Source organism: Penicillium rubens, assembly GCF_028828025.1.
Source record: "Penicillium rubens strain IBT 27055 chromosome Unknown utg000001l_segment0_segment0, whole genome shotgun sequence".
NCBI lineage: Eukaryota > Fungi > Ascomycota > Eurotiomycetes > Eurotiales > Aspergillaceae > Penicillium > Penicillium rubens.
Genome location: NW_026890599.1, coordinates 456,730 through 482,757, shown reverse-complemented (window position 1 = coordinate 482,757; position 26,028 = coordinate 456,730). Strand labels below are relative to the sequence as shown.

At 50.8% G+C, this 26,028-nt stretch overlaps 13 protein-coding genes across 13 annotated transcripts; 9 read left to right on the top strand and 4 right to left on the bottom strand.

Annotated features, from left to right (window-relative positions):
* Positions 1-651: 651 nt before the first annotated feature.
* N7525_000204 (uncharacterized protein) lies at positions 652-1,295 on the top strand (the record flags this gene model as incomplete). The annotated part of the gene is made up of 2 exons (XM_002560153.2): positions 652-885; positions 951-1,295. The coding sequence occupies 2 exons, from the start codon at positions 652-654 to the stop codon at positions 1,293-1,295; spliced, it is 579 nt and encodes a 192-aa protein (XP_002560199.2).
* Positions 1,296-2,157: 862 nt separating this feature from the next.
* N7525_000203 (con-10 family general stress protein) lies at positions 2,158-2,467 on the top strand (the record flags this gene model as incomplete). The annotated part of the gene is made up of 2 exons (XM_002560151.1): positions 2,158-2,283; positions 2,339-2,467. The coding sequence occupies 2 exons, from the start codon at positions 2,158-2,160 to the stop codon at positions 2,465-2,467; spliced, it is 255 nt and encodes an 84-aa protein (XP_002560197.1).
* An 835-nt stretch (positions 2,468-3,302) lies between these two features.
* Positions 3,303-6,122, top strand: N7525_000202 (uncharacterized protein; the record flags this gene model as incomplete). The annotated part of the gene is made up of 1 exon (XM_002560150.2): positions 3,303-6,122. One exon carries the CDS (start codon positions 3,303-3,305, stop codon positions 6,120-6,122), a length of 2,820 nt encoding a protein of 939 aa, XP_002560196.1.
* A 672-nt stretch (positions 6,123-6,794) lies between these two features.
* On the bottom strand, positions 6,795-8,138 carry N7525_000201 (bifunctional chorismate synthase/riboflavin reductase [NAD(P)H] ARO2; the record flags this gene model as incomplete). Its single annotated transcript, XM_002560149.1, has 3 exons — positions 6,795-7,630; positions 7,690-8,051; positions 8,104-8,138. The coding sequence occupies 3 exons, from the start codon at positions 8,136-8,138 to the stop codon at positions 6,795-6,797; spliced, it is 1,233 nt and encodes a 410-aa protein (XP_002560195.1).
* Positions 8,139-8,372: 234 nt separating this feature from the next.
* N7525_000200 (putative lipoate--protein ligase) lies at positions 8,373-9,710 on the top strand (the record flags this gene model as incomplete). The annotated part of the gene is made up of 1 exon (XM_002560148.1): positions 8,373-9,710. The coding sequence occupies one exon, from the start codon at positions 8,373-8,375 to the stop codon at positions 9,708-9,710; it is 1,338 nt and encodes a 445-aa protein (XP_002560194.1).
* A 530-nt stretch (positions 9,711-10,240) lies between these two features.
* On the top strand, positions 10,241-12,345 carry N7525_000199 (glycoside hydrolase family 154 protein; the record flags this gene model as incomplete). The annotated part of the gene is made up of 3 exons (XM_061211499.1): positions 10,241-10,722; positions 10,808-11,106; positions 11,186-12,345. The coding sequence occupies 3 exons, from the start codon at positions 10,241-10,243 to the stop codon at positions 12,343-12,345; spliced, it is 1,941 nt and encodes a 646-aa protein (XP_061070725.1).
* A 694-nt stretch (positions 12,346-13,039) lies between these two features.
* Positions 13,040-15,060, top strand: N7525_000198 (sugar porter family MFS transporter; the record flags this gene model as incomplete). The annotated part of the gene is made up of 8 exons (XM_002560146.1): positions 13,040-13,135; positions 13,200-13,276; positions 13,337-13,561; positions 13,627-14,171; positions 14,227-14,234; positions 14,305-14,735; positions 14,796-14,869; positions 14,930-15,060. The coding sequence occupies 8 exons, from the start codon at positions 13,040-13,042 to the stop codon at positions 15,058-15,060; spliced, it is 1,587 nt and encodes a 528-aa protein (XP_002560192.1).
* A 516-nt stretch (positions 15,061-15,576) lies between these two features.
* N7525_000197 (uncharacterized protein) lies at positions 15,577-18,354 on the bottom strand (the record flags this gene model as incomplete). Its single annotated transcript, XM_002560145.1, has 3 exons — positions 15,577-17,256; positions 17,309-18,166; positions 18,229-18,354. The coding sequence occupies 3 exons, from the start codon at positions 18,352-18,354 to the stop codon at positions 15,577-15,579; spliced, it is 2,664 nt and encodes an 887-aa protein (XP_002560191.1).
* Positions 18,355-18,674: 320 nt separating this feature from the next.
* On the top strand, positions 18,675-19,560 carry N7525_000196 (glycosyltransferase family protein; the record flags this gene model as incomplete). Its single annotated transcript, XM_061211498.1, has 2 exons — positions 18,675-18,764; positions 18,820-19,560. The coding sequence occupies 2 exons, from the start codon at positions 18,675-18,677 to the stop codon at positions 19,558-19,560; spliced, it is 831 nt and encodes a 276-aa protein (XP_061070724.1).
* Positions 19,561-20,070: 510 nt separating this feature from the next.
* Positions 20,071-21,391, top strand: N7525_000195 (SDR family NAD(P)-dependent oxidoreductase; the record flags this gene model as incomplete). The annotated part of the gene is made up of 10 exons (XM_061211497.1): positions 20,071-20,120; positions 20,185-20,329; positions 20,418-20,504; positions 20,558-20,620; positions 20,676-20,783; positions 20,867-20,918; positions 20,975-21,063; positions 21,116-21,178; positions 21,243-21,321; positions 21,372-21,391. The coding sequence occupies 10 exons, from the start codon at positions 20,071-20,073 to the stop codon at positions 21,389-21,391; spliced, it is 756 nt and encodes a 251-aa protein (XP_061070723.1).
* A 67-nt stretch (positions 21,392-21,458) lies between these two features.
* N7525_000194 (uncharacterized protein) lies at positions 21,459-22,527 on the bottom strand (the record flags this gene model as incomplete). The annotated part of the gene is made up of 3 exons (XM_002560143.2): positions 21,459-22,191; positions 22,250-22,377; positions 22,429-22,527. 3 exons carry the CDS (start codon positions 22,525-22,527, stop codon positions 21,459-21,461), a joined length of 960 nt encoding a protein of 319 aa, XP_002560189.2.
* Positions 22,528-22,548: 21 nt separating this feature from the next.
* Positions 22,549-22,915, bottom strand: N7525_000193 (uncharacterized protein; the record flags this gene model as incomplete). The annotated part of the gene is given in 2 exon segments (XM_061211496.1): positions 22,549-22,722; positions 22,739-22,915. 2 exon segments carry the CDS (start codon positions 22,913-22,915, stop codon positions 22,549-22,551), a joined length of 351 nt encoding a protein of 116 aa, XP_061070722.1.
* A 77-nt stretch (positions 22,916-22,992) lies between these two features.
* N7525_000192 (uncharacterized protein) lies at positions 22,993-25,588 on the top strand (the record flags this gene model as incomplete). Its single annotated transcript, XM_061211495.1, has 4 exons — positions 22,993-23,240; positions 23,297-23,390; positions 23,440-24,687; positions 24,740-25,588. The coding sequence occupies 4 exons, from the start codon at positions 22,993-22,995 to the stop codon at positions 25,586-25,588; spliced, it is 2,439 nt and encodes an 812-aa protein (XP_061070721.1).
* Between the last annotated feature and the right edge of the window lie 440 nt (positions 25,589-26,028).

The window sequence follows — 26,028 nt, the reverse complement described above, 5'->3', positions numbered from 1 at the left end:
GCTGAGCTATCATACCAATGGATGTGAGTGAGTACGAAAATGTATCATGACATCGTCAACGGTCGTGCACGACCGCAAAACACGGTCCTGATTGATGTATAACCACGGCGCAGATGTCGGAGAACTCGACTCTATATCTGAAACATCGGTAACAAGACGCTTATTAGCATTCTGCACATAGGCGCTATGGAGAGCTCATTAATGATTCAAATATGACGGGTAGGTCAGCTTCAGAAGCTGACCTTCAGAAGCTGACCTTACGTGTTTGTGGCTTCAAGACACAACCTGCGAAAAACCCTAGCATTCCAGAGATGTGACGCACGCATTACACCCGTTAGACGTAAGATCTATCTACCATCTAATGCTACCATGATTCCAGCAAACATCATACCTTCCATTGCTATATGTGCATTTAATTCACGTCAGAGTGATCAAGCGCGCAGATACACCAATAAATTGCACTACATTATTAATCTTACAATTACGCCTGGTATAAGGAGGCCACGCTCCAGCCTGCTGAGGTTGCTGTTATAAATCTCCCCTTCTGAGGCCATAATGATCTTTGCCCTTCCTTCATCAAGAGCTCCTTCTTTCAGTCAACTCGTGTCACATCTTGCTCAGAGACGTGGAGTTGCAACCTCACCTATCGCGATGACACCCCGCATAATCGACACGATCAAAAAGGACCACCGGGAGATTGAGTCATATTATGGCAAGATTATTACCTCCAAGGACCCGGACGAACAGACCCGCTTCCAGAATATGTTTACCTGGGAACTAGCTCGACATTCCATCGGAGAAGAGCTTGTTCTGTATCCTCTCTTTGAGAAGACACTATCCGATGGCGTGCAAATGGCCAATAAGGACCGTGATCAGCATATGCAAGTAAGTTGTGCTCTTCATTTTACCTAGGTACCTTTCACAGTGCTGACGTGATATGACGGGTTTAGGTTAAAAAGCAACTGAAGGCATTCCAAAGCATGACACCTTCAGATACGCAGTTCGTTCCTACTATCAGGGAGCTGATGGAGCACCTTGCCGAGCATATCAAAGAGGAGGAGAGTGACGATTTGCCTAGACTGGAGGCGGCCTTGACTCAAGAGGATAGTGAGGACTGTTCGAAGACCTTTGGCCGAACGAAGATGTTCGTCCCTTCACGTTCTCACCCCAGCGCACCAGACAAGCCTCCGTATGAGACAGCTGTCGGGCTTCTAACGGCACCCATCGATCATCTCGCCGACCTCTTCCGTAAATGGCCTGATACTACGGGGATGCCTAATCCCACTACCAAATAAAATTCGCTGGTGTGAGCCTTGCAGGCTGTGTATATTCTGTTGGAACTCTTTTCTGGCATTGTGTACTTAAATGCTGTTCATTGGTCCATAGTACTATCGCATATGTACTCTATATGTTGAGACTGGTTTACTGGTTTGGATTGAGGCGGTGATCCACGAATTTGGTTCAGGATATGCAACCCACAATTACGGCGACGTGACGGAAAAGCGACGTAGACACCAATATGTGGCACCAGCCCAGCCTCATCGGCTCTTCTCTCAGGTTCTCCTTGCCACTGCCATGCTGCTTTTGGACTTGCTGAACCCGTATTCGATCGTCAATTCTAATGTGGGATGATATATGCTTGGTTTGTGAAATATGGAAAAGAGGATGATGGATTCCTATTTCCTACATTACTTCGATCTTCAAGGACCATTGAGAATGCATGCTGTTGAAACCTGCATAAACACTCGGGATCAGTAGAACTTGGCACCGAAATTCCCCTTCTTATGGACTTAGTCACACTTTTGGAAACTGCCCCAAATGCACAGTTGTGAGGCCATGGGAAAGCTTTCAGTGGAGGCAAATATAGGCTGGATAGACGTCAAGGTGACTCTATCGCATCTATGAAAGGGACACCTCGTGGCGTTGGAATATTCCTCGAAACTACCCCAGACGGATCGCCGCGAGGCCATGGCAAATGGAGGCAAATATAGCAATCAGGGGTTAGACGTCAAGATGACTCCATCGCATCTGTCAAGGGGCATGCCGTGGCGTTGCATATTGCATATAAATAAGTAGTGGAACTGGCTTAGGATCACACCAATTCTCGAATCTATCCAGCACATAATACTACTTTGTACATATTACAACCATATCACAATGGTCGATAACCCCAACCCCGGTAATTTCCACAACCGGCCTCACGAAGAGGTCGAGAATATTGCTCGAAAGGGCGGACAGTCTAGCCATCACAGCGGTTTCGCTTCTATGGATCGCGAGAAGCAGGTTAGTACAGACATCATTCTGGTATAACGAACTCAGTCACTCACAATTCTTTCAGAGAAACATCGCGTCGAAAGGCGGCCACGCTTCACGTGGAAAATTTGAGCCAGGAAGTCCAAGAGCCAAGGAAGCAGGCCGGAGGGGAGGTAAAGCCATCCACCACCAGCAGGAAGAGCCTGAGGAATAAGGTGATCACTTTACTGCCGACGGGGTTCGCAGCTGGCAAGCTAGGCCTAGCTACCCTTGATATGAATCAAATGAATTAGCGCTCGTTCTGTTGCCTAAACTTTTCTCCAATATAGTCGAATTCAAATGTTTGGAAATTCGCAAGCAGCCGTATAGCCGTATTTGCAGGTGGGATAGGTCTATGTTGTAGTAATCATAAAAATGTTCCAAGGCAGTCAACATTTCTGCTCTGAAACACATCTGATACCCGCTCTACTAAAGGCCCACTTGGGAATCTTAACGCTCAGAAGATCCCAAAGATTTTCAAGGTAATCTACCTCATAACCTACCTAGGTAATAAGTTAAGAAAATCATGAAAATCATCAAAACAGATTTCAATAATGCTGTATATGGCATGATATGCATGAAAACATAAAAACACGCAATCACCCACCGTTGCCGGGCAACGAGGTTGGTTTGGCGTCGATCAGAGTCTCGGCAAAATACATTAAGTTCCCTCTTTCTTTGTTAATCCAAGTGACTGTATGGTACTCTTAATGATTGGTCTGGTAATATAGAAGGGCGGCGAGTGACCCGGTCGTAAATCACAAACTTGTTTACTGCAGTTCTACAATGCTATCACCTTCAATATCTCTCTGCCTTTCTACCTTTTCACAGACGTTGACATTAATACCTATCAGATTGATCAGATTCATCAGATTGATCAGATTCATCAGATTGATCAGATTCATCAGATTGAATACCGCACTGTCCGCAAATAGAACTTCACGTGGCACGTCATGCTCGCCGATCCTGGAATGTATCCTTGCTTCTGATTGTCTCAGATCGCAAACAGCATGAAGCATCGCAAGGCAAAGGCACTCCTTGCGCTTGCGCTAGTTGGCCCCTCTACTGCAATTCCATACACCCCATCCTCTATCTTCCTTTCCCCACAACACAATGACTCCATCGCATACATCCTCCGACCCAGCTCCACCGGTGAAACCGAGTTCGTCTCTCTCAACCTGTCCAGCAGCATCGATGCCAAGAATCCATCATATCAAACCCTGTTGAAGAGCACGCCCTTCTACAGTTCTGATCAAAACTCGACTTTCATCTCTGCCATCAATGACCAAGGGCTCATCACAGTCTACTCGGGCAACTGCCACAGCGCATCCGATAGCCCGGCACTATGGCAGTTCCACCCAAACACCAAAAGCCCAATTGCCAACGGGACTTGGGATAGATTGCCAGTCATCACCAGCGACCCAAAAACCGCACCGAACTACTTGGCGGCGGGGTTCACGTATTCAGCATCCCGCCACGAAGATGAGAGCTCCATGTACGCTTTTGGTGGGATGTGTCCATTCGCGAACAGCACGGACGAAACATGGGTCTCGACAGCCAACTACTCCCGCTCGACGGTTGCGATAGGGCCGAGTCCCTATTACAACACCAAGTTCACAGCTGCCACTACTGGCAAGCGCGCACCACCCGTCCCTGAAGCTGGAATGGCCGTGGTGCCCCTTCAGCCTACCTATGCTGCCGGTTCTACGGGGAAACAACAAGACTTTTTGTTTATTGGTGGTCATACCAGACAGGCCTTCCTTAACATGTCGCAACTTGCCATTTTCTCGCTGCCGCAGCAAAGCTGGAGCTTTGTTTCTGCTATCTCTAATTCGACGCCAGAGACTGAACGTGAACTGACTGTTCGAGATGCGGTTTCTATTGAGCCTCGCTCCGGTCACACTGCGGTTCTCTCGGAAGATGGCAATAAAGTGTTTGTATTTGGAGGTTGGGTTGGGGATGTGACTGTCCCTGCTGAGCCGCAGTTTGCAGTTCTGGATCTTGCAGAAGGGTTTGGCGGAACCACCGAATGGATTTGGGCAGCGCCCTCCGCCGAAGGATTAGGGATCACCAAGGGTGCTGGCATCTTTGGACATGGAGCGGCAATGCTCCCTGGGGGCGTTATGATGATTTCCGGCGGCTACAATATCCCGAAACCATCTTCCAAACGGGCCTCAGCCACTGCGCAACCCAACCAGCAGGTCTATCTCTACAATGTGACTTCGAGCAGTTGGGTCACTTCTTACAGCAATCCAGCGGCCAGTTCCTCGAATGCTTCCCCCCATTCCAGTAAGCTTTCACCATCCCAAAAGGCCGGCTTAGGGGTTGGACTGGGCATTGGATGCCCTGCTGCCTTGGCCATCGTTTTGTGTGGGTGGAACTACCACCGAAAGCGCCGCGTAAAGAGCAAACGAGACTCGCAGTTACGGGAACTGGCTTTGGGGGCAGAACGAGCTCACTTTTGGGATCGAAATTGTCCAACACAAGCAAGCAGTATTCGGAGTTCTGGAAAGAGCGAAAAAAGGGATAGCCCGTTGTATCCTTGGTCGGCAAATCGCAGCCAGACGGCACGGCCCGACTGGAAAGACCAGGGCGAAGGCACAGCGGAGAGGACTGGGCTGTTGATGGACCCTCCTAGTCCAGTCAAGAATAACCGGCCCCCTGTGGTACCTCCAGTGAGCAATCGCCCATTCTCATATCGAAACAGTGAATACCGTCGCAGTGATACTACTGGTGATATCCACCCTATTGATGAACGCGAAGAAGATGAAGCGTTCCGAGAAAATCTCATGGCAACCATCCCAGCTGGAACAAGACCCACGATCAAGATGATGGAGCCCGAAGACCCCTTTTCAGATACCCCCTATGCAACTCCTCGGAGCACCATCTTCGGCGTTGGCCTAGGTCCTTTCTACAGCCGGCGAAAGGATATTGGATCTGTGGATGTCGAATCCCCGAAAACCGAACGAACAGCCACCAACCTGTCAGATAACTCAGAATTCTCTTTTGCGTCCTCCCAGCCCATCGGCATGGTCAACCATGCACGAGGCATTCTCGTCGATCGACCTATGAGCTGGGGCAGTGGGCGCCAGTCACTGGAATACCTCGCCGAAACCTCAGCACACAGCGACCCAGACGGCGTAGCCCGTTCGGAGAAATCAGTATCGGCGGATTCCTACTCTACAGCCCAGACAAACCTATCCCACCGCAAGTCAGAGAACGAGTCCCTCCTCTTTGACGCCCTCGACCCCATCACACCCTCATCCCCCTCAAAACTGCCCCGGGAATCCAAACCAAAAGCCTCCGACTGGGTAATGAACACCATGCGCCGAGCCCTAACAATGACTCGCCGCAGCCCGGACAGCCAGTTCAACTCCGGTTCTAGTACCTCTAGCACCGCGCACCGCGCCTCCGGCATTGACCGCCGCAGCACGCTCGGATCAGGTCAACAATCCACAAGCTCAGGTCCCAGCACCCCGCGCCGAGCAGTCAGCGCTTCAGCAGAGTTATTCCGCCGCAAGCAGGGTGCCAAAGACTGGAACGCGCGGAAGCGTGTCTCAGACGATGTGTTTAACATGGCCCGGTCTACACGCGATGATCTTTTCATCGGCGCGCCAGGATACCTGGGTGACGAAGCTGGCTTCGGCGATGACGAGGAAGATGTCCATGATTGGGATCTGGAGGGTGCTGCTGAGACCCGACGTGTCCAGACGACTTTTACCGTTCCTCGGGAGAAACTCCGTGTCGTTAATGCTGCTGCTGGCGATATTGATAGTACGTCTGAGCGCTCTGTTAGTTGGGATACTGGGAACCGGAGGGTTAGTACCTAGATCTGAGACCTGGGGTTGGGTTTTCTCTTCTACTGATTGTCTTGTTCTCCTTTTTCTGTTTTATCTTTTCACTTGTACTTTTGCATTGCCTTTTCTTTTTCAGTTAGGTGGGCCTTGGTTTGGTGTCTGTATCTATGAGACACCTAGAGATGTGTTGTGTTGCATTGCATTGCGTCGTTTGTACACAACTTCGGCATGCGAGTTTTCATTTTCAGTTTGTCGTTGGTTATTTTCTCACTTGGAGTCTTTACTTTTTGTCACACTGTGTTTTGGGGGGTGGTTTTGCTGTTTTCTCTCGTTTTGATATCCACAGCGATGTTTTGATGCCGTTCCGAGATGAGATGATTGTCCTGATGAGTCGACGTTTCTCTTTTTACGTGATTCCTCTTGCAGAGTGAGCGCTTGTTCGATTAGGTAGCGAGTTCAAAATGGACAATTGCTTTTGAAATCTATTGAGCCTCTTAAGTAACTGTAATTCTTAGACATATCGTATACTGGATGTTTCATAGGAGATAAGGATGTATTTTCTCCCGAAATTGCTAAATGCATGAATATGGCATCTATATAACGCTTTTGTAGCTCCGTGATACATCAGACATAGACTCAGACATGACCTTCCTTAATGACGCTTGCGTATAACATTTTAATATATCTGGTCAGGCTTCCCCCAGTCTAGGACGAAGGGGTACCATTGGGCGCGGTAGCAGGATGAGTAGGGATAGTCTGGGGCTTCCGTGGAAGCAAGTTCTTGGCGCCCTCACGGGCATACTGAGCCATGAGTGCATCCATGACAACCAGCGACGACATAGCCTCAACAATAGGGACAGCACGGGGGGTAACACAAGGATCGTGGCGACCCTTAGCCTCCAGGACACCCTCCTCGCCGTCGTAGGAAGTAGTGGTCTGCGCCTGGCCGATCGTAGCAGCGGGCTTGAAGGCGACGCGGAAGTAGATGGACGCGCCATTGGAGATACCGCCCTGGATACCGCCAGAGTTGTTAGTCTTGGTAGTGAGACGGGGGCCGCCGGCCTCAGACGTCGACGAGTTAGCGATGAAGGGGTCGTTGTGGATTGAGCCGGGGACCTCGCAGCCGCCGAAGCCGGAGCCGATCTCGAAGCCCTTGGTTGCGGGGATGCTGAGCATCGCGTGGCCGAGCTTGGCTTCAAGCTTATCGAAGCACGGCTCGCCCAGTCCGACTGGCACGTTGCGGATTACGCATGTTACAGTTCCACCGATGCTGTCGTGGTTGTCGCGGAACTTCTCGATGACTTTGGTCATGCGCTGGGCTGCGTCGGTTTCTGGGCATCGGATGGGAGCGAAGGAGTCGACAGTTTTGCGGTCGATTGTTTCGATCAGCTTGAGGAACTCGGGGTTCGTGGAGGGAGAGGGGTGTTCGGGGGTTGGGGGGAAGAGGTGCTCGTTGCCGACGGAGGAGACGAAGGCGACGATTTCGATGTTATGCGCCAGGCTGAGGAATTTCTCGGCGATGGCGCCGGCAGCGACACGGCCTGTACGGATTGGGTCAGCCAGAGTAATTGTTTGATGTTTTGGGTTACGCATAACGTACCGATAGTCTCACGGGCGCTGCTGCGACCACCGCCGCTGCTGGCCTTGACGCCGTACTTCTCCAGGTAGGTGAAATCGGCATGGCTAGGGCGGGGGTACAGGTCCATTGTGCTGCCACCGTAGTCCTTGGGACGCTGGTCCTCATTGCGGACGACCATGGCAATTGGTGTGCCCAGAGTGACGCCGAACTCTGTGCCTGACTGGATCTCGACTCGGTCCTTCTCGTCCCGCGGGGTAGTGAGGGCGCTTTGGCCGGGACGGCGCCGGGTCATTTGGGGCTGAATGTCGGCCTCAGTGATTTCTAGGCCCGGAGGACATCCATCGACGATGCAGCCGACGGAGCGACAGTGGGACTCGCCATAACTGAATCGTGGGTGTCAGCAGCGATATGTGTGATGAGGGGTGGGCAACTTACGTGGTGACACGGAAATACTGACCCCACGTCGACATTATGGGCGTTGAAAGATAATCGCAAGGTATTAAAGGATGGTTATAAGTTCAAAAACCCCGATATCAATAAAACAGTAGAATAGGAAGAGAACAAGGTTGCTCGCTGACCGCAAGTAGAAAAAAGGAAATTCGAAATCGACTCATCGCTGAGATTCCTATCTGGGACTAGCGCAACCGACTATCGGCGCATAACCTTCGGGATGCGATCAATAACTTCGTTCACCTTTTGCTCCAATGCTCACCCTTCGAGGATGTTCCTCGTCTTCGGCACGTTGGACTAGTCCACTGAAGCATCGGTGGATCCGCCATAATTCATCATATCCCGCTCACCAATTCGCCGAGCTCGCCAGCCGTCCCTCCTCCTTACACCAGATCTACCAATCGCTATCAACAGATCCCTACGTGAACCTTTCGATCGAGCACTTCCTACTGGAAAATGCCCCAGCAGACTCCAGCATTTTATTTCTTTATGCCAACCGGCCGTGTGTAGTCATTGGCCGCAACCAGAATCCATGGCTTGAAACAGATCTCCGCGCACTTCATAATGACCGCAGGAACGGCACGACTGGAGAAGACGAAGCTGCAGTATTCGTTCGTCGGCGATCAGGTGGCGGGGCTGTCTTCCACGATGAGGGCAACTTGAATTACAGCGTTATATGTCCGCGTACCTCGTTTACGCGCGACAAGCACGCCGAGATGGTTGTGCGCGCACTTCATCAGGTCGGAGCTACCAACACTAGTGTCAATGAGCGGCATGATATTGTCATGGCCCGATCAGAAGGGATGCAAAATGATCCCAACGAGCCTCTAACACGCAAGGTATCTGGCTCTGCGTTTAAGCTCACTCGGTTCCGAGCCCTCCATCATGGCACTTGCTTGCTCGATTCCCCGAACATTCATGATCTTGGCCGGTACCTGCGATCATCCGCTCGCGGGTATATCCAGGCCAAGGGTGTTGAAAGCGTTCGTTCTCCGGTCGGGAATGTCTCGACTGCGTTGGCCGACTCGTTCTTTTCCATGCAGAGCGTGGTTGAGAGTGTGATCGAGCAGTTTGCTCAACTCTACCAGGTACATCCCGATGCTGTTCTCAGGGCTCGGCGTGCTCATGCCAATGAGCCTGAAGTCTTTGCTGGGGATTCTTGGGTAGCTGGTACAGTGGGAGAAGTGCAAGGCGAGCAGGTGCCTGCCATTGGGAAAGGAATTGCCGAGTTGCGCTCGTTGGAGTGGAAGTACACCCAAACACCGCGGTTCACTTTCTCAACGTACCCCATCGAGGAAGACCCTCGTGAACGGCCTCCACTGCCCTCCTCGCTCCCCTCAAGTACCCGTGCTTTCCTCCGCCTGCAACATGGTGCTATCGTCGAAAGCCACATCTCTGTCTCACCTAACGAGTCCACCGCATCTGAACAAGCTAGCCGTGTCCACTCAGCGCTGAACGGACAAAAGCTGCACGAGATTACCTTGGCCCGGTGGACAGAGCTCCTCAAGCAGGGTCTTGGCGGAACAGAGGGAGTCGATGATACTCTTGTGAAAGAGCTAGCCCACTTCTTGGGTGGCCTCTTGGGTGGTTAATTGTCCAATTGCATCGGTGCCATGCATTCGTGACGCGTATAGATATTGAGTACTCTCGGGCCCTATGTACAAACAATAATACCATGATATCCTATACGACAAGAGCCACCTTATTGGTTGCGTTGCCCGTCCCCTTCGTTGGTGGACGATAATTTCCCCACTTATCAGATCCTCACATGAGCACAGCCTATTTCGAACAAACTAGCGTTTGTCACTGACGATCTCCCCACGTTACATCGACCGGCTAAATGGGAACCCCACGCCAGCCCCAGGATTCCCTCAGGCCTGCGCACAGATCCAACTGGCTGAATCGGCGTTCTCAGCGAATTCCGATCCGCACCGAAATGGCACCAGGTATTTCTATAGGTCGGCATAGTCACGCGAACCCCGATGTCAAATTGCCTATCAAGCAATTAAAATCGGCGATTAGCCCGATGTCAATCTTTATAAAACGTACAACCGCCTATTAAAAAGACAATAGCTACCATAACAGCGCAAACTCCTCATAGCCTCCAGCCTATAGACTTACGATGTCTGTCCACGCTAACGGCCGAACCCCTTCACAGGCCTTCAGCAAATCTCCTTTCCGCACCAGATCCGACCTACAAGAAGCATGCCGCGCCCTTCTCGATCCGCTAGTACCCCTCTTTACAACAGGCGGAACACGTGTCAAAGTAGGCACATCGACGACACGATTCGACGAAGGCGGCGCCCAGATCGAGGGATACGCTCGCCCGCTATGGGGTCTGGCCTCGCTGCTAGGCGGCGGATATGAATACGCCGAGGCCGAGCGCTGGCGCCAGGGAATCATCAACGGCACTGATCCCGAACATCCGGAGTTCTGGGGTCATATTGAAGATATGGACCAGCGCATGGTGGAGATGTGTCCGATTGGGTTTGCGCTTGCTGTCGCGCCTCATGTCTTTTGGGATCCATTGACGGATAAGCAGAGGGGGAATGTTGGTAGTTGGCTGGCGAGTATTAATGCGCGCGAGATGCCGAATACGAATTGGTATGTTATGACTTGATCTATCCAGAATGGTCTGCTTTTGGTGTGAATTGAATCAGTCGGCTAATTATGGTGGGGACGACTACAGGCTGTGGTTCCGTGTCTTTGCAAACTTGGGCCTCAGAAAGAACGGCGCTGAATACTCTTTGTCTCGTATCGAGGCTGACATGGATCATCTGGATACCTTCCATGTTGGCGGAGGATGGAGCAATGATGGGCCTAAGAGTCATCATCAGATGGATTACTACTCCGGCTCATTCGCCATTCAGTTCTTGCAGCTTCTTTATTCGAAGCTGGCGGGTGACTTTGATCCTGAGCGTGCTGAGCGCTATCGCCAGCGGGCAAGGGAGTTTGCTACAGATTTTGTGCACTACTTCGATCCTAACGGTATGTCTGGGGCGGCTCTTTCTATGATTCCCTCTTCTTTTGAGATGAATTGGTCCTGACTAGAACTACTACCAAATAGGCAGTGCCATCCCATTCGGACGCTCTATGACCTATCGATTTGCCATGGTTGGATTCTGGGGTGCATTAGGCTTCGCGGATGTCGAACTACCAGAGCCACTGACATGGGGCGTGGTTAGGGGAATTCTCCTTCGCCACTTCCGATGGTGGTCTACGCAGGAAGACATGTTCAACAATGATGGCACTCTGAGTCTCGGCTACTCGTACGCTAACATGTATCTAACGGAGAACTACAATTCCCCCGGGTCACCGTACTGGTGCTGTCTCTCATTCACGCCGTTGGCACTACCGGAGACACATCCCTTCTGGTCCGCGCAAGAGGCGCCTTACCCAAGTTCCTCTTTACCCGAAGTGGTGGCCCTAAAATACCCTAAACATATTGCCATTCGTCGTGGTGGACACTCCTTTCTGCTGTCTTCTGGCCAAGCGTGCCACTACCCCCTCAAAGCGACACAGGCCAAGTATGGCAAGTTTGCATACAGTTCTGCCTTTGGATACTCGGTTCCGACGGGTGGCTACCAGCTGGAGCAGCATGCCCCGGACAGCATGCTTGCGTTGTCAGATGATGGCGGCGATATCTGGCAGACCAGACGGCTGGCGCTCGATGCGCGTTTCGAGGAACCAGAGCCCAATGGCCAACCTATTCTTGTCTCTGGTTGGAAACCGTGGCCAGATGTTGATATAGAGACCATTCTCATTCCGCCTACGGAGGAAACTGAGAACTGGCATCTGCGCGCTCACCATGTGCGCACTGGTCGCGCTTTACAGACCTCTGAAGGTGCCTTTGCTATTTACGGATGTCATAGCGATAATGGTCGTACCTTGGGGCCTATGACCGGGGATGATTCTGAGGGAACAATGCACGACGGCCGGAGTGGATTGGTGGTTTCATCGGCTGGGGCTGTTGGTATTGTCGAGCTCCATTCGCCCATTGGGCGGGCTGGCCGGATCGTCTTGGCTGATCCAAACTCCAATATCATTCATGGACGCACGCTTTTGCCGTCACTTTCGGTGGACTTGGTAGCTGGCCAGGCTTGCTGGTTTGTCACGGCCGTTTATGCTGTGCCACACCGTCAACGGGATTGGAAGGCAGGTTGGGAGAGGAAACCAGTTATTCCAGGGTGGTTACAGAAGAGGATGGAGAGTACAGATCAGAGTTAGACTACCCGTACACATTGATACGTACTCTGGTTTTACGAGAAAATGTACCAAGGAATGCTAATCCTATTCTGGAAAGTTTTGCTGTATTGGGATTAGCCTCAAATTTTGAGTTTCCCCGCAGTCTGGGGTAAGATCCACAACCTTGAAACCTATCTTCAAGCCTAATTTCTCCTAATTTTTCCTATCTCTTCGGCTAAATCTACCCATTCTCATATAATTTTCCGGGCTCAAGCGATAGGGAAATCAGCTCATGAGCTGTACGAAGTACTACCCTGGAACTTTACCCCCACACTTCCCCTACCAGAGAGCTGCACGTGGATCAGCCGTAAGCATATTGCACTGACCCAAACACCCTAACCATGTGAGCAGTAGCAGTCTCCTGCAGCCCGTGTCGGTCTTTCTTGAGATTCGTGGATGTTTTTCTCCATGTCCGCTCGCCTTGTTTCGTGTCCCTGCTTTTGTCCCATAGGCCGCTCGGTGGCCAGCCAAGACAACTGGGCTTAGAATTATACCTCCCATAGGCTTATGGTCGTAGTCTCTTTCCTTCCTTTATACGTCTATCAATAGCCGACGGCATAGCGAGTTTAGCTTCTTCATGAGCCGGTATCAGAGAATTACTTTTAAGATAGCCATTCCCCTCCTCAACTGGAGTATCTGCAATCATCTTGACTAAACCCTTTTGCTACTATCCAAGATGTCGTGGCTTTTAAAGAAGATCGTCCACAATGAGGCAATGAAGTCAGATCCTAAGGAGATCTATGGGTGGAGAGTTTTTATGCTTGCCTGCTCGGTCAGTCCCTACTTCGTGATGGCAATGATAATAATGCAAGAATCACAGAGCTAATGCCTCCCAGGCCTGTTTCGGTGGAATGCTTTTTGGCATGGACACCGGTATTATTGGCGGGGTTCTGGTCATGCCAGGATTCAAACAGTGAGTGTTCTCACTCTGCTCCCTGGCATCGAACTATTCCGACTAATGTCATCGATGTAGAACATACCGCCTGGAGAACATCTCCGAAGTTGATGCAGCAAATCTGTCGGCCAATATCGTCTCCACCCTTCAAGCAGGATGCTTCTTTGGAGCCCTGGCTGCCTCCCCGATAGCCGAGAAATGGGGGAGACGAATGGCCCTAATGGGCGCAGCGATCGTGTCTGTAATTGGAATTGCCATGCAAACTGCAGCCAGCGGCCACATCGAAGCCATGTACATCGGACGGTAAGCCATATATTCCTGCCTACAGTCCTTCGTCCATCATTTCAGGCTAATACCCGCACCTCTAGACTAATTTGTGGCTTCGGAGTCGGCGCCGCATCCATGATCAACCCACTCTACGTCTCCGAGAACGCGCCTCGCGCAATTCGTGGCGGTCTAACAGGTCTATACCAGCTCTTCATTACAATGGGTATCATGCTTGCATTCTGGATCAACTACGGCTCGCTGCTCAACATCGAGGGCCCCGCGATGTATCTTGTTCCACTGGCGATGCAAGGCCTTCCCGCAGTGCTCCTGTTCTTCGGAATGCTGCTCTGTAATGAATCCCCCCGCTGGCTGGCCAAACAAGACCGGTGGGAAGAAGCCCGCGCAACTCTCTGCCGAGTGCGCAATCTCCCCGCTGACCACCCATACGTGGAAGAGGAGTTTGCGGCCATTTCCACCCAGTTGGAACAGGAACGCGCACTTATCGCTGGCTCCAGCTTCTGGGACTTGATGAAAGAGATGTGGCTCGTTCCGGGTAATCGCAAGCGCGCGATTATCTCTATCTTCTTGATGATTTGCCAGCAGATGACTGGAACTAATGCCATTAACTACTATGCGCCCCAACTTTGTATGTTGCTCCTACCTCCAATTTAACAAGACATTATCCAGCTAACAAGTCGCAGTCCAAAACGTGAGCGCGCACTGCTATCTATAACCCCCAGCGAAAACACAATCAGATACTAACTACACCCATTCTACAGCTCGGCCTAACCGGTAACGCAACCAACCTCTTCGCAACCGGCGTCTACGGCATCGTGAAGGTGGTCAGCTGTGGCGTGTTCCTAATCTTCGTAGCGGACTCGCTAGGCCGACGTCGCTCCCTCCTATGGACCTCGATCGCGCAGGGTTTGGCAATGCTGTACATCGGACTGTACGTTCGTATTGCGCCGCCAGTTGAGGGCGCACCCGTCATCCCGGCTGGGTATTTTGCGCTGGTTTGCATTTTCCTGTTCGCATCATTCTTCCAATTCGGATGGGGGCCCGTCTGCTGGATTTACGTCTCCGAGATCCCGACTGCCAGGTTGCGCTCACTCAACGTTTCTTTTGGAGCTGCTACGCAGTGGCTGTTTAACTTTGTTGTTGCGAGGGCTGTGCCGAATATGTTGGCTACTGTTGGTGCTAATGGTTATGGGTGAGTTTGCCCAGTGGGATTGTGCTTTGCATTGTGCTTTGCTGACTTTCGGTTGTGCAGAACGTATATTATCTTCTCGTGCTTCTGTTTCTCGATGTGTGTCTTTGTGTGGTTCTTTATCCCGGAGACTAAGGGTGAGTCGATCCCTCTGATAGCATATAATGGTTCTGTTGCTAACTGTGGTGTGCCTATAGGTTTGTCCCTCGAGAAGATGGATGAGCTCTTTGGTGTTACGCAGCTGGTTGAGCATAAGAATGCTGATGCGGAGCGGGGTTCTATTGGCGAAGGGGATAAGGCATCCCAGGCGCATGTTGAGAGAGTGTGAAGGAGCAGGGGCTCACTAGTTTAGGTCTATGTCGAATGTCAATGAACGAATGCTGAAAGTGATCAAATTCAAGAAAGCAATATTTGAGTTTCAAAGAGTATTCACATCTGTCATCATAATTTCATAGACATCATCAGAGTATTCGGGTAGTCCAACCCTCTCGAAAGATATGTACAGCGGTCCCAACACCTCGGAGGACCGCTAAACCCTCAATATAGAACAAGAAACATTCGCCTGCGCTATGAACCCACGACCTTCGCTTGAAACCAAAACCGGGAAACCGAAAGTTAAAGAAGGAAAAGAAAAGAAGAAACTGACTGGCTCAATGGATCAACGCCGTGGCGAGGGCCCATCCAGTCTGCAAGTAATGACAGGGGCCCAATTTGACACTGAAGTGAGAAGAGGCACCAGATCAACAACAGATTAGGGGCATAAAATGGCCAGCGGCGTACCCAGCAAACAGAACAAGGAATCTTAAAATGAACGAAAAGACAAATAGAAAGGAAACATATAAGATCATCGGACATAGTTGGTCGGACGCCGACCAAGTAGCCCATTCTGGGTCTGGCTGCGAGTCATGCGGCGGGGAGTAGGATCATCATCCAAGCTTAAACCGCCCATGCCTGATCCGAGACCATTCCGCCGGGGTGAGTAAAAAGCGTTGGAGCCCAGACCGGAGTTATTCCCATACCGAATGTTGCGGTTAGTGAAATTTGTGGCGGCGGTTGTAGTTGTGGCTACAGTCTCGGTGTCCGAGTCTCGCTCATAATCAGACACGGGGTCGATTTGCTTTAGAGATTCCATGGTGAAACTATGCGGGTTTCTGTTGTTTTGGTTGAAGGTGTTCTGGTTGGCAGCGGGGAATGAGTGCACAGTTCGAGACGAGGTAAGTCCATATTGTGGCACAGAAGGCAATGCTGAAGAGAAACTAGAGGCCGCCTCGGTATCGCCAAATGAAAGTGGAGGAGCGGATGGTTGTGACTCGAATGATCGGTGCACAGGCGGGGTGCTGACTCGAGGCTCAGGCGTAAACTTGGATGATGATTGACTGGCGGGCCAGTCAAGGGCACCGGATTGACTTTGATGCGGTGATTGTGGCTGGGACTGCGGTGATACGGATCCTGGGTGCTGCTGGCTTTCTAACCTGGCCTTATTGTAGAAAGATACTACATTCATAGTTTCCTGTGCGGCCATGAAGATCAGGAGCAGCTTGCCGTAGCGGTCGAAGTAGTCCCGATTAAGCGAAATAGTGGGTAAATGTGCCCCCATATGCACAGCGGCGGCAAGTTCGGTGATAGAAATCAGAATCTCCATGCCATTCCATTGGACAAGAGGTCTTTTTACCATGGTAATCAAAGCGAATCCCGCAACAAGACTTGCCGCACCTAGGGCAGCGATCTCCACGTAATTTCCTGGGATCGAGACCTGGTGATTCTGAGAGATGGTCCATGCGCTGATGAAGCTGATTAGCAAACCTAGTCGGAGACACCCATAAAAGAGATAACTTTGCGTGTCATCGACATGCGAGCCCTGGTTCGGTTGCTGAGACCAGCCAGTTCCTTGGGCAGCATCGGCCTGGAAATTAAAGGCACGATCAAACAGTGTTTCCAGCCCAGTAGATGTATCATGATCATGAGGAGGAAAGAACTTCGGTTCCTTGAACACTGGTTCGGCATCAGCACGCCTTTGCTGCCATTGGCCTTGCGGTTGGGTAGGATTGCGGTGGAACGGATTAGGCTGAATCACTTGCTCAATGGGCTTTGTTGAAGTCTGTGTGCGAAGCTTCCACGCAGGAGGCATCGGGGCTGCTGGGATCTGGCCCTGGAATGGATGAGGACCGTCAAGCACAGACGGCTGATCTCGCCGCGTCACAGTCGGTCGGAGGTTATGAGTAATAGATGGTGACCAGTCCATGCCGTCATTATCTATAAGATCGGGGGCAACCGTAAGCGACTGCTCAGCAGATGACCGAGGTTGAGGCTGGGCCAATTTGTCAATCGGAAAGCGCTGCTGTAATCCACCAATGTTCGCCTTTGGTGTTCCGCCAGATCTTGTGATGCGAGCCGACAAAGGTGACTCGGGCAGTGCAGAAGAAGACGCCTTGAGGCTTTCGAACTGAGTTTCCCAGCTGTTGTCGGACCAATTGACGAGTGGACGACTCGAGTAGCTGACAATATATCGAGAGAAAAAAACCGACTACCATAATTAGCTTAGCGCCTGGAATGCCCAAGGAGAAAGACATGCTTACCAGGATAGTGAAACCCATCATCAAAGCATGGAAGGCCGAAATCAACCCGGGTTCTAACCCACTAGCAGTCGGATCCTTAACTATCGCCCAGAAAACACATCGTGCAACAATGACGATGAGTTGAGCTTGGTAGTACTCGGCAAGACCGCCGAATTTACCGGGCATTCCGTCTATCTTCATGCGCAGCTTCGGATTCCACCAGAGCGAAAGCACACCTGCGATCAATGCCAGACCAGCAGTTGGTGCTAGATCAGGTGAACATTCGCTGGGAATGCGCTGTAAACGGATAGACTGGGTGACGCACGAGACCACAGAGTTGGGTGTCATTGGAGGTCGTTCGGTGTCGGGTGAATAATCGGAATTTGACGGGCTCTGAGAGATGGTGGCCACACTAATCAGGCTCCAGGCTAGCTGACCAGCAATACTAGCCCAATACGCAAATGCACCGACAAAAAGAAGCAAGCTTCTCCAGCTCCGGTTCCTCGCCTGTCGTGACTCTCGGTTTGCTCGGCTTTGATCCATCATGCGTCTGAGGTGATCCGATTTCGCTTCGTACCCGGCTCTTCTGATACGAGATTTCACAACAGGTTCGCAAGACTCGCAGACTTGGGGGTATCGGTCCTCCAGGTTTCTGCGGAACTGTTCATACCCGCGTTCATATTCGCTATCGGTGGGATCGTCCGACGGAGGGAAGTAGGAAGCGAGCGAGCTCGTAAATAAATGCTGATTCCGAGTACATTTGGCGCAAAAAGACTGGGATCCACTGAAATCAGTGGATTCGAAGGGCGAGTCTGATGCGCCAGGCGCGTAGACTTCAGCGTTGGTGACCACAGCTGGTGGATCTGTGATTTCTCCTTTCTTTTTAGAGGACAGACATTAGTATAAATCATATAGATTCGAAAAAAAGTATCAATACCTACCTCGTCAAAAAAGTTATCAGCCTCACAATGTTCACAGCGGAAATTGCGAACAGGCCCGCGATGAGAGTGAGCAGATCGCTGCCCACAATAAAAGCAGGTCAAACGCTTAGAAAATAGAGAAGCCATGACATAGTAACGTGTGGAAAAAATACACAAGTGAAAGCGTTGGTGTAAACAAGGGAGAGAGGGTTGCGGATGCCAAAGAAGAAAATAAAACAAGTCGGAGCTTGCACGTGCGGGGGACGTGTATGGAGTACCGCGACTCCAATTTTATTCATCTATTAAGTCAATAGTCAATAGAACTTGCACTTGATTGACTTATTGCCATTGTTTCCTTTTCATTCATTCATTCATTCGATTATTCTTCCACTCTATTCTTATGATAATGGTACACTGAAAATCCTCGGTCTCTGCACACCCTTCAGACCATACAACAGCGGTCCAAGATGCCCTTTTCTTTTGCTTCTTTATCCTTCTGGGGCCTGCTCCTGTGGTGTGCTATCCTGGCAATTACACTTGGGGCCGGGACTCTCATTGTGAGTACTCTTTACCCGTACCATTGGATCAATCTAACTTGTCTATCCCTCCTAGGTTCTACTACTCTCCCTCATGATCTCCCAGAATATCACTCCCCCCAAACGTCGCCGACGGGGATCTCCTGTCCACCTATTGGTAGTTCTTGGAAGTGGTGGTCACACAGCTGAAATGCTCTACATGCTGGAGCGCATGAATCTCGACCCTCAAATCTACACGTATCGGACTTACCTCGTGAGCTCCGGAGATAACTTCAGCGCAGAGAAAGCCAAGGCTTTCGAAGCTCAACGTGGACAAAGTTCACAGGGCCATGCCTATAGCGACAACTACTCCATTTCTAGCGTGCCACGTGCCCGACGGGTCCATCAATCCTATCTTACTGCGCCATTCTCCACGCTTCGATGCTTCTGGGCTTGTCTCATTATTCTTGGCGGACGTCACCCAGACCAAAAGCTCCCAAAGGAATACAGCTCGTTTTACCCTGATTTGATCCTTACAAACGGTCCCGCTACAGCCGTCTGCGTTGTGGCAGCTGCAAAATTCATCCGTTTCTTTCAATGTTTGACCAAATGCGCTGCGTGGTGCCTGGGTCTAAGAACATTCTCCTCTTTGACATCAGCACCGAAACTGCGCACTATTTACATCGAATCGTGGGCCCGGGTGAGTTCGCTCAGTACCTCTGGTGTCTTACTGTTGCCTCTGGCCGACCGTTTTCTTGTTCAATGGCCTGCCCAAGCCGGACGACGGGCCTGGTGGGGAATGAAGAAGACGCAATACGCAGGTTGGCTTGTGATCTAAGCGCCGTGCATCTACACGGCTTGGTCTTTTTAGCAGTATCTCTGATCTGATGCAGATATCGCAAAGAACGAGGTTTTCACCAGGTAGGTACCTAGGTAAGAAATGAATCGATTGACTCTCCACACACGTTCTCTCAATGTAAGGATTAAGATTGAAATCCGTAGTGTAAGTCTACAACTCATGATCATAGGTTATGGGATATATAACAGCAATCCCCCGAGTCGGTCGTTAACCGCCGAGAAATGTCCCGGGGAGATGGTCACTATGTAAATGACTGTCTGTGCTGGTAGAGTCGACTCCATATGTCTTCTTCTCTTCCAGTCATCTTATGATTGTTCGAAGCTCAACCTGTCGAATGTCAAATGCCAAATGTCAAATGTCAAATGTACTACCCCGCAGCAGAAATTCCTCGGTAATTCCCCTCTTCTGTATTTCAAGCTCGTGTCTCTCTGACTCTTCTCTTTGAAACAAAGCAATTGAGCTTGATCCCAAAATACATTTCTACTCATCATGCCTTACTCCTTGTCGGGTCGCAACGTTTTGATCACCGGTGGCTCTCGGTGGGGATCTCCAATTGAAGTATGAAACTATGCCGCTGGTCAATAAGCTAATCTCGTTTAACAGAGGGCTAGGTGCTCTTGCAGCTGAGAAATTCGCCTCTGAGGGGAGCAACGTTGCTATCAACTATATGTCTAGCAAGGAGATTGCCGATAAGCTTGCCTCGGACATTGCAAGCAAATATGGTGTAAAGACAGTGGTTATTCAAGGCGTAAGGCACTCAAATCCAATGTTGCATGAGTTCCAAGGTTATGTCGTTTAGGATTGAGCTGCTGACATGATATTGTCTCTGGAAACAGGATGCCGGAGTCAAAGATGACTGCATCAACGCCGTCAAAACCACCATTGAGAAACTGGGTGGCTTGGATATTATTATCTCAAATGCCGTGAGTTATGCGGTCAATCCCAAGAGGGGTACGGAATGTTGATATATGAGAAGGGATGGACCAAAATTACCAACTTCGGCGATCTTGATGCCATGGACGACGATGACTGGGATAAGGTACCCGAATACGCCCTCCGTGGTGGGGATTTTGTCTGGCTGACTATCAAACTAGTGCTGGTCTGTTAATGTTAAGAGCAGTCTTCACTTGTTCAAGGCAGCTCTGCCCACGTTCAATGCAAACCCGGAAGGTGGTGTTTTCCTCATCACAGCCTCGATTGCGGTAAGCTATGAAACATGTCAAATGGCCTTCAACTGTCCACTACCATTGAACCCTTGAGATGCTGATTCTAGGGTCTTTTCCAGGGCATCATGCCAAGTGGCAGCAGCTTGCCTTATGCTGTCTCGAAAGCAGCATGTATGCTATCATTCCTATAAATCACGCTGTTTGATTACTGACTCTGTATCGCCCAGCTATCCATCTCATGAAGTGTCTGGCTAAGACCCAGGGCGCGAAAGTTCGCGTCAATGCTATCCTTCCCGGTCTGTTGCTTACTGAATGGGTAAGTAACACATGTTCGACGCTAGCATTGGTGAATACTGAGAATACCCCAGGGTCAACGCTTCCCGTCCGATAAAATCGAGGGCTGGACAAATGCGACAGCCCTCAAGAAAGTAGTAAGCAATTCTGGTCTCTCTCAATCTCTAAAAAGACCTCATGTGCTAATGAATCACACTATAGCCCGAGGTTGAAGACTGCGCGGACATGTTTATTACATTGGCCAAGAATGCTTCTATAACCGGTCAAGCGGTCCAAATCGGTAAGAGTCTCAGGTCGAGCGGTCGAGCCGAAACTGACAATTCCTTTTAGATTCTGGCTTCGTGATCTGATAGAAATGAGGATATGGAAGCGTATTATTAGACAGATATTATAGTACACAGAACTTTATCATAGTATTTATACAAGGGAGTTGCGGAAGGGAGTCAACTCCCGGCCTTCATATTGGAATGCTCGGTCACTGAACATGCGAGCTTTGATAGCAGCTCGCAGGCCCTCTGCATCTTGTTCGCCTTCCACTTTCATCCGGTTGATACGCAGAACCTTGCCGTCGGCAGTAAAAACGTATAGCTGGCGGGACTTCTTTGGCTCGACAGGGTGGGCGGAATTTGTAAATGGTAGACCTGGGAGGATTGAGAACGAATCGGATCCCTTAGGCGGGTCAACCTCCTCGGTATCTGTGAAAATGACTCGTTTATACTGGAATGACAGAGGTCCATCTGCAGGATTGCTTGAACAGAGAGCTTTGCTCCAGAGAGGTCCAATCACTCGGCTACGTCTGTTGATATCTGCCAAGGTCCAGTTTGCCCAGTTGATGTGCCGGTCCTCTGGTACGATTTTGGGGGCGTGTTTCAACTGTCCCACCTGTTCAGTGCCAACGTTGTCAATGGGAGGGACAAATAGTCCCTTGTCAATGGTTTCCACGAGCATCTGTGCGCCTTTAGGTGCAACGAAATCCACCAACTCGGGAACTGTGCAGGTCTCTGGGTTGGGGATGTCGAGCCCCGGAGGTGGCGTTTGTGATAATATCACACCGTGATCAAAGTGTTTCAAGTGCAAGGTCTGAACAGTCACGCCAGTGGTAGTCTCACCGGCGAGAAGAGTATGATGAAGCGGTGCAGGACCACGGAAGCTAATCAATCAAGTCAATCGTCTTACGCCTCGATTCTGAACATGCAGTGGTCACATACTTTGGTAGTAACGAGGGGTGCACATTCAAGCCTCCATACTTGGCACCATTCAATATGCGCGGCGGAACAAAAAGTCCAAATGACACAGCAATCACCAAGTTTATGTGACCGTTCGGGGAGGTTGGGGGCTAGCACAGTCAGCGACTATACCAATTGGGTTGAGATTTGGTGTTATGTACCGTCCATCCCGTGAAGGTATCGATCTCATGGATCGGAAGGGAAAGAGCAGATGCGGCCGCTTTGAGCGGTACTGGGATTGAATCAGGAATCACGGCCATTCAAGGAAGTGTAAATTGAAGCTAACCTTCCCGAAATTGCTTCAGTCCTCTTCCAACTCTCTTTCCAGGTCTACAGACGACATCAATGGAGGAAACACGCTCCGGCTGTTTTAAATGATAAGCATGGAGAGCCTTTAAGTGGGCGATACTGAATTCATCAGAGCCGCAAAAGAGAATGCGGAGCGGATCCGAAGTCTTGGTAGTATATGACCTGAAGACAAGCCCTCGAAGGACCAGCGGTCTCTTGCAGAGACGTAGGCTGGCTGGGCCTGGGATAATCCACATAATTCTGGTAGATAATTGCCAGAATTTGAAAAGCCATCAAAGGAGACAGTTGAAGCTTCCATAGTAGCTTATCGATAAGCCACGTGATGTCAACATCCACCATCGCACTTCGGATGCATCTGTCTTTCAACCTTCACTGTTGCTGCCTGTCTGGTGCGACCTGCGGACGCCAACGATGCGATGCCTGGAAGCGATCATGATTCGGTGATTCCAGCCCAACTTTCTTACCTCGCCATCTATAACCCGACCCTCGGACCTACCGACGAGACGCTAGCGGACCAGATCGTGTTCTATACTTCGAAATCGAGCTGTGCACGGCGCATCGATGGCTCCACTACAGAAGGGGAGGCCAACAAATGCCTTGAAGACGAAGGCAATGAGAGATTGCGTCAGATAGGTCTGGCGCAGGGCATGGTCAACTTTGCTAGGTGAGGGCATCCCCGCAACCCCGCAATGACCGATCTAATCGGGCTTGAATCTACAGTAATTTCTCGGCTGGGAAGACGTTGGAATATGTTGAAACAGATAAAGCGCGGGTCGTTCTGCTTGAGTTGGAGAAGGACTGGTGGATTGTTGCGGTAGGTAGTTCAGATAACGGCGCAGATCACAAAGCTCACGTTAAGCCAGTCTATCGACCTGACCCGAATTCCCGCCGATCAAGGCCAGAGAACCTCTGGAGCATCCGACTCTCCGGCATTTTATTACTCCTCGCGGGAGATGGGACCGCCCCCTCTACTGATCCAGCAACTACGTCGCGCCCATTCGGAATTCCTCCTACACCATGACTTCAAATTGGACAGCCTCCTCGATCAAGTAGGCAGGTCCACATTTTGTCTATTCCTTGAGCGTTACTGGGAGAAGTTTGCGTGGAATTGGGAACTTCTGTTGACCGGAAATCCAATTGTCGATATCTATAATGGCATCAAACTCTCTGCGGGAGGAGAACTGGGGATCGGCGTTGGGGAGGAAGAGTGGGGCAGCGGGGAAAGAGAAGTACTTGAAGACTTTGTGACAAGAACCGACGGGTTGGTGGATTTGGCTGTCTCCAGGTTTGGTGATGAGGGGTCTCCGGCTTTGGCAGGCTCAAATGACGAAAGTCGATGGCTTGGGGCAGATAATGATCCTCGACCATCCGATGGTGTGATATTTACTGGTGTCGGTGCTCTTTCTCGGCACTCGTTGGCACAAGTTTCGCATTGGATGCAATGCATTTATCGGTTTGGGGATGCTGCGTATGGAGTTGGGCGGGACCCAACCTCGCTACGCCGCCGTAAACCACGAAAGCAGCGTGGAAGGCAAATCTCGGAAGATGCCCCTCAGCCCTCCACACCGGCCCGCAGTTTTACGCCAGGTATACCTCGTCCGCTCGTAACAGCTGCACCGCAACCATCCCCGGAAGTTGTCGAGCAGAATCAAGCAGGAACAAGAAACGAGGCATCACCACTTCGTACCGAGCAAAACAGCGAGAACCCAGGGTTTCCAACGGAGACGGTCATGAAATACCTCACTCTTGGATATGGCTCCTCTTGGAGTTTCTCTCCAAAGTCAACATCTACGCCGCCTGAAAGTTCTACTCCAATGCGAGATGAATCTAATTCGTATATGTCAACCCCGAGGAATCGGCCGACTAGTGCCGCACAATCGTCTCAGGCTGGCATAAACCATCGGAACAGCAAGAGGAACAGTCCTTCAGGTCATTTCGTTCTTGGGCCTCGTGATGATCTAGAAACATTGGATGATTTAGAAGAGGGAAGCCCAGAGCCCGAATCGGAGAACGGCAAGCCCAATACTCGGATAGTGCATAGAACACTCCATGTACACCTTGCAGAGGGGTCAGATGCTACTCCGACAAGGCTCCGAGTCGTGATATATGTGGTATGTGCTTTTTACCATTCTATCAAATCAGCTCGCTAATACATCATCCCAGCATCAACCATTCATGTTCGCATTCCTCTTTGATCCTGAAACGCCAGCATTATCGTCACCATCACTATACTCAAGCATACATCATCAACTCGGTCCTCTTCAGAAGCCCCTTCTATCATCAACATCCCCAACAACGGCAGCCTCTCGAATCGCCATGTCCGAAACCTCCCCGGACCCCAATAAGCGGTTCTCCACTCGAACCCAGCCAGTTTACGACCTAGTCTACGACCCATCTAACCTAACCATCCGCTCCTCCATTCCCAACATCCCAAGCATGGACATCACTTCACCCTCCACCCACCTAACCAACTCCCCAGCCCGCTCCCCGTCCCCCTCCCCCTCCCAAGCTTCAACACCACCACCCTGGTCCCGCGTCGAAAGCCTAGCAATCCACCACCGCCTCCTATCAACACACGCAGACACGCGGTCCCGCCCGCAAGAGCTCGAACGCACAAGCAAAACCCACCGCGGATGGTGGGTCCTCTGGGTCCGTATTCCACACAGCACAGCCCAAACTCCAACCGCGCTGTCTGCCACTTCTTCATCCGCCGCCCTCTCATCCATAGCCAACAACGATGACTCCTTCCCCGCAAGCCAGTCCCAAACACACTCTACTCCTCCGCCACAGGAGGCCTTCCTCGTCCGCAAAGCGAGCGACTACATCTCCCCGGCAAGCCAGGGCCGTGTCAGCAGTGGCGCTCGCTTCTTCCGTGATCTAGGCGGTGCGTCTTCTTCAACTGGCTTGGCGGGGCCTTCCCGTGCTACGGATATGGCGCCGTCGAAGCTGGTTGAGGGGCTTGGAATGGACGCTAGGCGTTACATTGAAGGTCTGCTGAGTTTGAATCGGTAGTTAGGATGGGGCTTGCTGGAGTGAGTGTGGAGTTGTGGAGTCTCTTCTATGTGTGTTTGCAGGAATATGTATATAAATGTCGCTCTAAACAACAATCTTCAAACATGGATATGGAAATTGTTGAAATACATATTCTAGTGGCTGGAAGCACCGAATATTTACAGCTTTACGGACACTAGATTACCCAGACTGCAGGATTACGCATGGGAAGATACACATATCAGATGGAAATAGACAGTACCATGCATAAGCTGTAACATAAAAACAAAATGTAGTAAAGGAGGGAGAGAAAACAGTAAAAGCCGAATCAAGCTCTTCGCGTATGGGGAGATAACCGCAGGGACAAGAATCTATGACACAGGGGGAACTCGATCAGGGAAGGCGAGTCACGGCGTTGACCAAATTGCACAACGGTGCTACACTGAATGGCTTCCCCTCTT